Genomic DNA, 12,113 nt, shown 5'->3' on the forward strand with positions numbered 1-12,113 from the left:
AAAACTGTGATTTTTCAATTTCACCTTCCCTTCACCTTTATCAGTTGGCATTCCACTGAAAGAAAGAGCCCTCCCATCTCCTCCATGTATTTATCTATTAATTATCTGCGTGTACTCATAGATTTCTATTTTATTCAATATTTATTGTGACACATACATGTCCTAGAGTTGGTCAATGGGTGCCTTTCAAGCTGGCTCCTGTGACCTTTTAACCCTCCTCCCCCCTTTTTTAAACTCTTCCTTACTTTCTATTACAAGATGTTCTAGGCTCATCTAGTACCTTCTAGGCTCCAGTCATGGATCAATCACTGCTCCAAGGAAAACTTCTTATAGTGGAGACTTGTATTTAGAAACCAAAATCTGGTTGCAAGATGTGCTCATTGCCACCAGGGTGTCATTGCTCTGGGTCCTTACAGTGGTCAGATCTAAGAAATATGTACATATGATATACATATGGTATATGTAGAAATACTTGTTTCATATGCAGACATATAGATAAGCATAGGTACGTGTATAAATGCATATAAAGTAATGAGTTTATACTGTTCTGATTCCAAATCTACTCCAAAGGAATCTTCCTTGCTTCCTTTCATTCCATACTGTATCTCCCTTCTTCTATAATGAAAACCCTTGATCCCTGAAATAATATTTTCTGATTTGCTCAATTGTACAATATGCATTAAAATAGTTTAATTGTGACAACCATAACACTATGGAAAAAAACCATAAAGAAGAGTTCAAAAATTGTTTGTAGTTCTTTTGTTCTCTAGGCTGAGGGCATATAGCCCAAGTACTTTGTTTAAAAGCTATGCATATTAATCCCTTTATCCCCTTTCAATCTGGTTATGTTATCCATTTGCAATATAGTTGGGTTCAGGCATTTGTTTGGATTATATTTTTGGTGTTCACCCATAGTTTTGTTGATTTTACTTTACTTTTGAATTTGTAGGACATTACCATGTTTCCAGAAGTCAAGCCTAGAAGAAAGGTGACAGGTGTCACTCCCCCTGTCCCTTCTGCCTCTTCCTCCCACTCCTTACGGGCAACTCATTTCATTGTCTTCTGGTTTATCATTGGTATGTGTGTGTTGCTAAAATAAACAGATATTTGCATGTTTTCTTATTTCCCTCCTTTCTTACACAAAAGTAGCACACAATATATAAGCTATTGCACTTTGTATTTAATATTTTCATTTCATATTTAATAACATATCCTGGAAATCACTCCATATCTGTTCATAGCAGTCTTCCTTATTCTTTTCTTATTGCCCTACCAACAGAGTATCTTGTCAAGCTTTCACATTTTTGCCAGTTTGTTGGGGAGTGGGGGCGGATAACTAGTATCTCTGTAGTTGTAACTTACAACACTTTTATGAGTAAAGTTGAACATCTTTTCACATATTTACGAACTCATAAGACCTTCACTGTGAATTGTCTGTTTATGCATTTTGCCCACCTCAATGTTTAAGTTCTTTAAATATTATGGATACTACTTTACCCCTTTATCTATGATATGTGTGGAAATAATTTCTTCCCATTTGTCATGTCTTTTTATTGTGGTAAAATATACATAACATAGAATTTACCATTTGGATCACTTTTAAGTGTACATTTCAGGGACATTCACCATATTCACATAGTTCTGCACCACCATCCACCCCCAGAACTTTGTCATCTCCCCAAACTGGAACTCCGTACCAATTAAACAGTCACTCCCCATATCCCCTTGTCCCAGCCCCTGGCAGTCACCCTTCTACTTTCTGTCTCTGTGAATTTGACTCCTGCAGGGACCTCACATAAGCGGGTTCACAGTATTTGCCTTTTTGTGCCTGGCTTATTTCACTTAGTATCGTGTTGTAACATGTCAGAATTTCCTGTTTTTTTAAAGCTGAATAATATTCTACTGCATGTCACATTTCATCCATCCATTCATTTGTTGATGGACACTGGGTTGCTGCCATGTTTTGGCTATTGTGAATAATGGTGCCATGAACACGGGAGCACATGTTTGAGCCCCCGCTCTCACTTCTTTTAGGTATGTACCCAGAAGCGGAATTGCTGAGTCATATGGTAATTCTAGGTTAAATTTTTTAAGGAACAGCCAAACTCTTTTCCACAGCAGCTGTATCATTTTGCATTCCCACCAGCAACACACAAAGGTTCCAATTTCTCCACATCATTTTCAATATTTGTTATATTGTATATATATATATTTTTTGGTTTTGGTTTTTAAAAAAGAATAGCCATAGGAATGGATGTGAAGTGATATCTCATCGTGGGGTTTGTTTGTTTTGTTTGTTTTTTGCATAACCTATGTTGGAGGTAGATTCCAGTTTGCCCTTGTGGGTTTTGGTTGCTGTCACCAGGTCTATTTTATCCTCCCCGTTTCCTTGTCCTTACACTTCCCTATGTCACATCCAGTTCTTCTGACTTCAGATCTACAAACTACAGTGCCTTCAGACCTGCTGCCATGTACAAAAGAGTTGAAGCTTTGGCCATAAACCATCCTTCTTCACCTCACTGGATGCTCTTTGGCCTGTTATACTTTGTTTGATATCAGGAACATAGCTTCTGCTCTTTTAGAGTTGGGTTTTCCTTTATGAATGACCAAATGTGAAAATCTTGTAACAGGCAAATTAAGTGCATTTGTAAACTGACATACTGATATGGTTTGGTCTGCACTCTGTCCTATTATTTTCTGCTATAATTACTGCATATATTATGGTATACTTATTTAGTTTCTTTCACTATTTGGTGTATATTCTTTGCTATTCAAAATTTTTTTTCTTTTAGGGTTTTGGAATAGGGTTTCCAATATTTTGGAATATTTATATTTTTCTTTAGTGGTTAAGTTTTTATATTTTTATATTAATTCTTTTATTTTTTCTTAACCCTTTAGTAGCTGGTCTGTCCATTTTATATGATGTCATTTGATTACCATCTATTACCTATTTAACATGATTCCGTTTTCCCTTTTCTCTTTCCCTTCTCCTTCAGTTGTTTTAGTTGCACCTGTTCTACTTGATTAGAAAATATAATGCGTATATACTATTCTTTTACCAATTAAGTATCAGAATGCTTTCCATCCATCATTTGGTGGTTTCCTCAGTTATCTCTTGTTTGGGGGAAGCTCATTCTCCAGCAAAGGCATAGGATGCTTCCTACATTTTTGCACTCAGTTCTCATCTATTTGTCGATAGCCTTGATCCTTGAAGGCTGGACACAAAAATCCTCGGCTGGTACTTTCTTTCCTTGAGTGTCTTGTAAACACTGCTCCCCTGTTACCTTGCTCTGTATGTTGCCAGCCTAAATATTTATTTTTATAAGTAATTTGATCTTTTTGCCTTCAAAATCTGAGAGTTCCACTAAAATATATTTTGGAGTTGATTATTCCACTCAGTTTTCCCAGGTACATGGAAGGTACTTTTGATATATAATTTAAATTTTCTCTTCTTTCTGGATTATTTTCTCAGATTATAGTTTTTCCCTCAGTTTTATTGAGATATGCTTGACATACAGCACTGTGCACAGCATGATGACTAGCATATATTGTGAAATGAGTACCACGGTGTTTAGTGAATGTCCATCATCTCCTTTAGATACAAAAAAGGAAAGAAAGAAAACATGTTTTTCTCCTTGTGATGAGGACCCTTAGAACGCACTCTGTTAACAACCTTCAAAAATAACCATAGAGCAGTGCTGACTACAGTCATTGCACTGTATGTTTCCTCTGGGATGACCGTGTTAATATTAATTCTGCTTCACTATTTGGTGTTTCTGCTTTAGAGACTCCAGTGACATGGATTTTGGTTCTTCTTTCCTGGCTTTCATTTCAACCATGTATCTCTGAAGGTTTTTTACTTCTTTCTTATCTTATTTTCAATTTCTTGATTATTTTCTTGCCATTCTTCAGTGTCCTTTTACACATTTGTTTTTGATATATTCTCCCTTAGGGGTTTTGTTATTCATCTTTGTTTCTGGGATAGTTTTGTCTTTATTTTCAGTTTCTTTCCTGAATCTGATCAACTCCTGCTGTATTTCTTCCTAAGTTTTGTCTAATATATTTAGGTTTGGAATTCGTGATTCTAGCTGTGTGTGTGTGTGTGTGTGTGTGTGTGTGTCCAAATGGTTTGTTCAGCCTGAGCTTGACATATGGTGTTACAATTTTCCTCTGCTCTGTGGTTTTATTGATGGGGGGGGGGATTTTCATCAGCTGAAATGTTATGATTCATCTCATCATAAGAAATGTATTAGTTTTTTTTTCTTTTTTGCAGTAGCTTTGTATGCAGCTATCTTCATGTTTTAGTGTTACTAGACATTTTGACACAGGGTTCATAGTTGAAGTATGTCCTCTTCTCACTGTGTACTGAAGTGCAGTTTTTAACAGACAACCACGCTGAGGGAGGGATTGGTTGTCTTTTATTTCTGCAGATCTTCCAATTCTCCTTTTTTACTTCCTTCTTTTCCTTTACTACCAGACCTCCAAAGGGCATTGCCCTTTCTCTGTTTATCTGACTTTTCCCAGAAGCAAGGCTTCTTCAAGGCTGCCACCTCCTGTCTCATTCTCTTTCAAACCTCTTCTCTTTTCCAGTCAAGTACCCAACCTGTGTTCAGTGTTTAGTTCTTGGTGTTGGACTTTCTCTTCATAGAAGGATTTAAGCCTGGGTTTCACTTAAGTCCTTGGCAACAGTGGAGGGAGCTCTGTTGGAATTTGATGTCTTTTCTTTCTTCTACTTAAGAAGTAATTTGAAGTTCAGTTCATGGCATTCGCTCTCCTAGTAGAGCTGAAAGCTTGTTTGTTTGTGTTTGTGTTTTACTAAGGATGTGAGTAGAGATTCAGATGCAGGCAGCTGCCTTTATCCTCTGGACTGGGCAGCTCCTGGAATCCCTTTTAAAATATCAAGCGCTAAGTAACATTTCTTTCTACCCTACCAACGCTGGAAACTTTGCTGTTACAAGGGCATCGTCAAGGTTACACAGATTCTGTTACGAGACTGATCTGTCTTCTTGCATCTTTAAGGCTGTTTCGTGTGCTGCCTCTTCTTTCTTCTTTTAAGATAGCAACCAATCACAAAGAAAAGGTTTTTAAAATATATATTGCCTTCCTTCTTCCTCATTCCGTGTTTACTTAAAAAAGAAAGGCCTGCTATTAAGCTCCAGTTCATCCCTGGAAACATGTTCGGTTGAAAAATCACCTCTCAGTTTCTACCGCCAGGCCCCCACCTCTGCCTAAATAAATAAATAAAGCGGACACCTGGGGATCAGTGATGTTTTGCTGCAAGATCAGTAAGAAAACTGCAGTGAACAGCAGTCAAGTCGGGTCCAGGAGGGCGATCCGCACCAAAAAACTCAGGTCGGTCCGCCAATAAGTGCGAGCCTGCCAGGGGCTTGGGGTGGTCCCAAAGCCCGAAGACCGAGGAGGTGGTGCTCCCGGCCCGGCGGCGCGAGGCGGCGGCGACCCGCCGTCCCCGGTGCAGCCGCCCGCGGGTGTGCGCACGTGGGCGCGCGCCCCCCGGGGCCCCGGCGGCCACCTGTCACTCACGGGGGCGGCGGGGCGGCGGCCGGCGGAGGCCCTCCCCGCGGGGCCGGCGCGCCGCCGCCGTGGAGACGCGGTAATCCCCTCCTCCGCCCGCGCCGGGCCCCCGCAGCCGCCGCCGATTGGTCGCCCTTTGCTCCCTGACCCCCTCGCCGCCTCCGCGGCCGCCGCTTCCTGCTCGGGCGCCGCGCGGCGCTCCCGGCCGGGGCGGAGCTCGGGCGCCGGGCGCGCGCCGCCCTCGCCGCCAGCCGCGCCGGAGGAGGAGTCGCCGCGCCCTTCCCCTTCCTCCGCTCCTCCCCGGCCCGCGCCCGCCGCGGCCCCAGGCAGACTCGCGAGCAGCGGCCGCGGCCGGCGGCCGAGTCGGGAGGATGCGGCGGCGCTCGCGGATGCTGCTGTGCTTCGCCTTCTTGTGGGTGCTGGGCATCGCCTACTACATGTACTCGGGGGGCGGCTCCGCGCTGGCCGCGGGCGCGGGCGGCGGCGCCGGCAGGAAGGTGAGTGGGGCGCCCGCCCGCGGCCCGGCCCCCGGGACCCCCGGCGCCCGCGCGCCCCGGCCCAGCCACCGAGCCCCCTCGCTCGGACGCACCGCGGGGCACCGAGGGGGTTCCCCGTCCCTCCTGCCCTTCTCCGCCCGGACCTCCGCTCCGGCCACCCGCCCCCGCCCCGGGCCTCCCGGCCGAGTCCCCGGGGCTGGGGGCGCCCCCGGCCCCTCTGCGCTCGCCGGGCTCGGCAGGGGGCGACCCGGCGCAGCCCCCGGGGCCGGGGCCGCTGACGCCTCTTGTCGCCACCCCCCCTCCCCCCCACCCCGGCCCGGCTCTCTGCTCCACGTAATTTAAGTTGAGTCTGGTCGGGCCGCCGGGAGCTCGTTCCCCTGCGGTGGGAAGTTTGGGGGTGGGGGTGTTGGGAAGCACAAAAGGGGGTGGGTAGGGGAATGGGGAGAGGCGGCTGCCTTTCCGACGTGTCACGCACCTGGGGAGAGAGGAGTCCAAGTTTCTTTCCAGCCCTTTGATACCAGCCACTGCCGCCCCCCTCCCCCTTGTCGCCGCGCGGAGAGGAGGGGGCAGCCCTGGGTCTCGGCCAGGTAGCTCTGGGGGCGGGGGCGCAGCCAGCCCCGCGCCCGATGGAACGGACCGCCCCGGCGCTGCAGGCGGAGGGCCGCTGCGCCCCGGACGGGGCCGGCCACCCACACCCCCGATCGTCCCCTCCCGGCCCCCGCGCTCGCTCTGCCCGGCTCGGCCGGCCTTCCCACGCGGCCCCCGGCGCCCGCCTTTCTCAGCCTCGTGTCCCCGTTCCGCAGGGTGGCCCCTCTGCTGCGTGCATTCTCGACGGGCTCCGAGGGCCGAGGGGTTGGGCCGTGGGGACCGTGTGAGCCGCCCTGGACGGCCCGGCGCCCTCGGGAGGAAATGGTATGCCCAGGGCGCCGGGGCCCTGCGATCCTGCCGGGAGAGCGGGGCTCTGGGCTGTGCACTCGCCGCCAGCGGTGTTTTGTGGTGTTTGGTGGCAACTGGGCTTTGAAAGCGGCCCCCACACCGTGTGAGCCCTGTACTGTGACAGTCAGTGTCACCGCAGACCCAGGAAATTCTGAGTTAATGGAGGTGGACCGTGGGTTGGGCTAGAACCAGGGAATGGTGTCCTGGAACAAGCAAGCTGGGAGTAACTGGATGAAAAGATTTTAGTCCTAAAGTCAGACCGTAAATGTCAACGCTGAGGTTGGGCTGCTTCAGAGGTTTCCTTCCTTCCTTCCGTCCTTCATTCATTCATTCTCAGCTGAAGGTGTTAGATGGAGGCAGGTGTCTTGTTTGATTCATGGTAAATTTAATAGGCTTGCTTTATCTAGAGGGGCAGAAATGAAAAGTCGTCCCATGTACAGAATTGGCCTAGCTTATTTCCTAGCTGACAAGTGCTCCTCGCTCTATATTTTCCCTATTCCAATTCGGGGAACTGTTGTTCACGTATACAGACTCTCCATTCATCCTTGGATGGTAAAGAGCAGTGTACCCAGTGGCAGTGCAGCCCTTTGCAAACTGTGGTCATGTTAAACTGGAATTATTCCAAAAGCTTTGCTTCCTAGTAAACTGTGTCTTCACAGGTCCACGTAGCCTGGTGTGCTGGTGAGAGCTGGCAAAGCTTCCTGCCTTTCATGTGAAAGAAAACCAAATACATAAGCCATGCTTAGTGTTCCCTTTCCTTGATCGGCCGCTTTCATTAGCACACGTGATTGGAAACAGCAACAGGGTGGCATTAGCATGTGGAGAGGTTGGCATCTCCCTGGTGGGCTTCAGCTGGTGGATGGTTTTTGAGGGGTCTTCCATTTGATCCTTAGTTTAAAAAAAAAAAAATCCGAGAGCTCCTTGTGGCCTGGTGGCAGTAGGAAGGTACAGAGATCTTGTAGAAAAAAGTGTGGGAAATGAACAATTATACATGGCTTGGTGGTTTGGGATCCTATTCTTTCTGTCAGCGAACCATAAAATTTAATCCTAGCCCTGAGAATGGTTTGGCGATTTGTCAGTTGGGGAAGAGGTGTGTACATTGCAATAGCTTTTGAAATTGGAGAAGACTCATTAACATAACATACTCGTTGACCCTGGTATTAAAGTAAACGCCCTGAGACCATCTTTGGAGGGGTCAGTAGAACCTGCTGTCCTGAATTTCCTAATCTAGAGTATAAAACTGCATGTCTCTCTTCCTCCTGAGTTGTTTCCATGGATTCAGAGACCAGAAAGTCTCTTCAAATTTAGTTCATCCTCGTGATAAAAGGAAATATATAGATTTTCTAGCTTGTAAAGTATGGGCATAAAAAAGATAATACGGTATGCATGTAAAGGCAGAATTTAAAGGCTGGCTATAGTTTTTTGGGTGTAACTGGCCTTATATTTCTTCCCTCATTTCATACCATTCACGTCAAGGCTCTAATTCCATATTTAGCCAATTTCCCTTGGCCCTGACATTTTTCACAGGGTACCACGCTTCAGTATTAGGCTTTGGGGGATTGTTTGTCTGACGGGAGCCTGACTAGAGTTTCTGCTGCTTCAGCACCCAGCCCGGGCTTGTCACTGTGTGCCCTGCCTGTTAAATAACTCCTCTCAGGACTGTTATTCTCCATTTGGCAAAACCCAGAGAGCCCGCTCACCTCACGCTGCAGATTTAATAACCTCAACAGGCGCAGGTGCTGCCCTGCTCAGGACTCAACGCTGAAGTTCAAGGTGTGTGGTCATTCATTTTATGCCTAGTATTGTTTGAAATTATATTTTATTTACATTGGTATAGAGCCTTCCCTCACCCCTATTTCGCTCTTTCCCCCTAAATTGATGATTTGCACTTCAAGGATGCCTTTCCTTTGAGCATCTTAAATGCTTTAAAATTTTAATCATGTTAAGTCTCCCCTGGGCCTTGGTATCTTGGCAGTGGTTGGAGCCGCAGAGAGAGCAAGAGATTTCTGTTGAAATGCATCTGCCTCTGGGTGAAGTGTGGCTCTTTAGGTTGGAGAGGGAAGGGTTTTCCAGTGTGTGAAGAATGGTCTCTCCTGAGAGGGAGTGTGTCAAGCCCAGGACCCCTTATCTGTGCTCCCACACCCTTGGGAGGCAGGGAAAGCGTTCCCAAAGGGCACGACCAGGGCCTGGCTGCCTGGTCACTTCCCCCCGCCCTTCCTCGATGAGTAGGTGCTGCAGTGCTGCCCTGGGGTCCCAGCTGGAGGCCTTTGGGTAAGACCTGGAAGGGGCAATCTGGGGGGAGCGGGCTGGGGCTCTTCTTGGAGCGGGGAGGGGTCTCATTTGGCTGGAGCAGGTGCGTGTGGAGGGGCTGTGAGGGTGTACAGTTGGAGGAGTTTGGGACTAAATCGTAAAGGGTCTCCAATGCCAAGCTGACCTGTGGGCTCCTACTTTGATTGACCACAGGGAACCACTCCTGTCTTTTGAGCTGGGCGGTGGACATTTAGGGGGAATGGCGTGAATCTGTTTATTGGCACTAAGACTAACTTTCTACCCCTTCCTGCTTAGTGACCTTTACTCATTTACCAAACCTCTCTGTTTCCTCATCTTTATAGTGGGGATAGTTCTTGTAGCCAAAGACTGTCGTTAGTAGGCGTTGGCAGATAGTAGGTGCTGAATAGGTGGGGTTTAGGGTTTGGGGGGGAGTGTGGAGGAAAAAAGCCTAAATATCTACTCGAAAGTGTAGTGAACTAGGACTCTTTTTTTTTTTTTTTTTTTTTTGGCACACGGGCTTAGTTGCTCCGCGGCATGTGGGATCTTCCTGGAGCTGGGATCGAACCCGTGACCTCTGCATTGGCAGGCGGATTCTTAACCACTGTGCCACCTAGGAAGCCCTGAACTAGGACTCTTAATTGTCTTCTTCCTGACCTCGGGAGTTTTTTTTTTAATCCCTCATCCATGGTTGGTTCACTTGGGCTGGTACCATGACCCCGAGTGACATCAAGGACTGCCTTTCTGGGAAGTGGCCCCGACATCCTGCCAGCTCTCTTGTCCCCAGCTGTGGTATCAGAGCGGGGTTCCTGTCAGTGGACAGCCAGCGGGGAAGTGGGTGCAGGACACACCTTTCTTTGGTGGTTGTGCAAGCATTGGAGTGTCGCTGGTCATGTCTCTGAGTGGGGTTCCCGTGGTGAGGAGGCCGGTTCACTGCCCACTCCCCCAGGCTCCGGGCATCCCGCTCACCCTCTGCCTGCAGCCCTGCTCCTCCTGGTGGGAGGGGTGCGGCTCTTGTCACCCACGTGCTTTTGTGCTTTCGTGGGCATCAGCAGATCTGTGAGCCTGTCTGCTGGGGGTGGGGTGGGGTGGGGTTGGGGGACCCAGGCCACATCCCGCCAGCTAGAGTCAGTTAAAGAAATTCCAGTTGAAAGGAGAGTTTGAAGTTGAGGTTGGGAGCGCAGTAGCAGGGGAAAACCACTGTAGGGCCAGAGAATCTGAAAAATGACCTTCTAAGGGAAACTTTTCCCTAAAGAGAATAAAAGTTTCGCTCTCCTGGAGTGCTGCCGTGCTGCCTCTGGGCTCACACGTGGTGGAAGTAGGCTGTGACCGACGGCGCAGAAATGATGGGCTCTTCCCCCACCGCCTGGTAAGCGTGAAAAAGAGCCTGCCGCCCCCGGTCCCCGGCACGGAGCGGGCCAGCCTGCCTGGACTGTGTCGGACCTCGGGGTGGGGTCCGGGGCACCCAGGGAGCTGTTAGTGGTGTGAGGAGGCTTCCAGGCCCCCCGTGAATCTCCCCAGCCTAACTCCTGGGTCTCCTGTTTAGATCAGAGAAAGAGGTGTTTGAGAGGAGGTCACAAAAACAGTTGGGGCGGGGAAACCACATGTATAGGGTTTCATGTATATAAGTTCTTGTCGCTGCCATTCATGTTTCTGAAATCTTTGGGGAGAGAGACGTCACTTTGGGAAGATGTTGATTTCAAAGCAGGCAGTGCCCTCCCTGCTGCCTAACTTCCAGCAAATCGAGCGGCAGTTGGCTTAGTGGAAGGAGAGCGGGTGGTGAGGTTGCGCGGGGCCGAGACCGGGCACACACACGAGCTGACGGCAAGGTTCTGGCCGAGATCCTGGGAAGAGGCAAGGTGTTTCTGGGAGAAATCTGTGAAGTCCCCTAGCTGGCCCAGCAGAAATCATGGGGTGAGCCAAACCTGGTCAAGCCCACGCCCCCTTTTTGTTCTTCTGCTTTTCTCCGTGTGGACCCTGTCCTGGAAGCTCTGTTTGTGTGGATGGTGCTGAGACGCACAAGCCGGGCGGGTGTCCAGGTGGAAACACAGCCACGCCACGCAGATTACAACAGTGAGATCCTTATGTACTGATGTGACGTGAACACCACTCTCTGGAGAGTCCCAGCCCCCAGCTGCCCTGCTCTTCCCTTGGGACCTCCACTGCATGATCAGCCCCCACTGCAGGGCTTCTTGGACCCGGCCTCTGTGCCCATGCCACAGTGGTACTGAGACACGCTGAGCATCACTCCTGTAAAGGTGCCACTTGAATCAAACCAGGTGTTGGCCTGGTCCCACTGCTGTGACCTGAAAGGTGGCCTCCCCCTTGAGAAAGTCTTTGATTCTGTGTTGCCACTGGGGACACTGCTGTGGTCTTGGACCCTTGCCTCCACACTGCCCTGTGCTGTGGTTTCTTCGGGAGGACCTCGCGGCACTTCCACAGGCAGATCTCCCCGGTGGGATCCTGGCGAGGAGCCCTCCTCCATGGAGAGTTACAGTGAGTGCATTGGTGCAAGCCTTCTGCAGACACACCTGCCCTCGCAGTAGAACTTGACCTTGCTTTCGTAACTGGTGTGAGGATGCTCTGACCTTTGGCCATGTGCTTGACCGTAAGAATGAATCCCCGGTCTGGAGGTTGCAGTAATGCCTGTCCAGTTTATCTGTCCAGTCAGGAGAGCCTCCCACCCTGGCTCAAGGAGCCGACACGTCCTTCCCTGTGGGGCACCACCCCCTTCATGTCCCTTGCCTGAAGCGGGTGGGTCTGGCGTCCTGCTCACGTCTGCCTTCTGCAGGGCAGGCTGAGGCACTTGGCATTTCTACGTTTAGTTATGACTAGTATTACAGGCCCAGGAAGCATGTGTCATTTTGTATAGATTGGGTT

At 49.0% G+C, this 12,113-nt stretch overlaps 1 protein-coding gene across 1 annotated transcript in view; it reads left to right on the forward strand.

The window, feature by feature from the left end:
- The first annotated feature begins 5,811 nt into the window (after window positions 1-5,811).
- GALNT2 (polypeptide N-acetylgalactosaminyltransferase 2) overlaps window positions 5,812-12,113 on the forward strand; it is a 176,674-nt gene continuing 170,372 nt past the window's right edge. The window contains exon 1 of the mRNA XM_057734932.1: window positions 5,812-6,029. Within this exon, the coding sequence (XP_057590915.1) occupies window positions 5,904-6,029 (126 nt within the window). The 5' untranslated portion in view covers window positions 5,812-5,903. The remainder of the gene's footprint in view (window positions 6,030-12,113) is intronic.

The sequence above is a fragment of the Hippopotamus amphibius genome, chromosome 5 (assembly GCF_030028045.1).
Source record: "Hippopotamus amphibius kiboko isolate mHipAmp2 chromosome 5, mHipAmp2.hap2, whole genome shotgun sequence".
NCBI classification, from domain to species: domain Eukaryota; kingdom Metazoa; phylum Chordata; class Mammalia; order Artiodactyla; family Hippopotamidae; genus Hippopotamus; species Hippopotamus amphibius.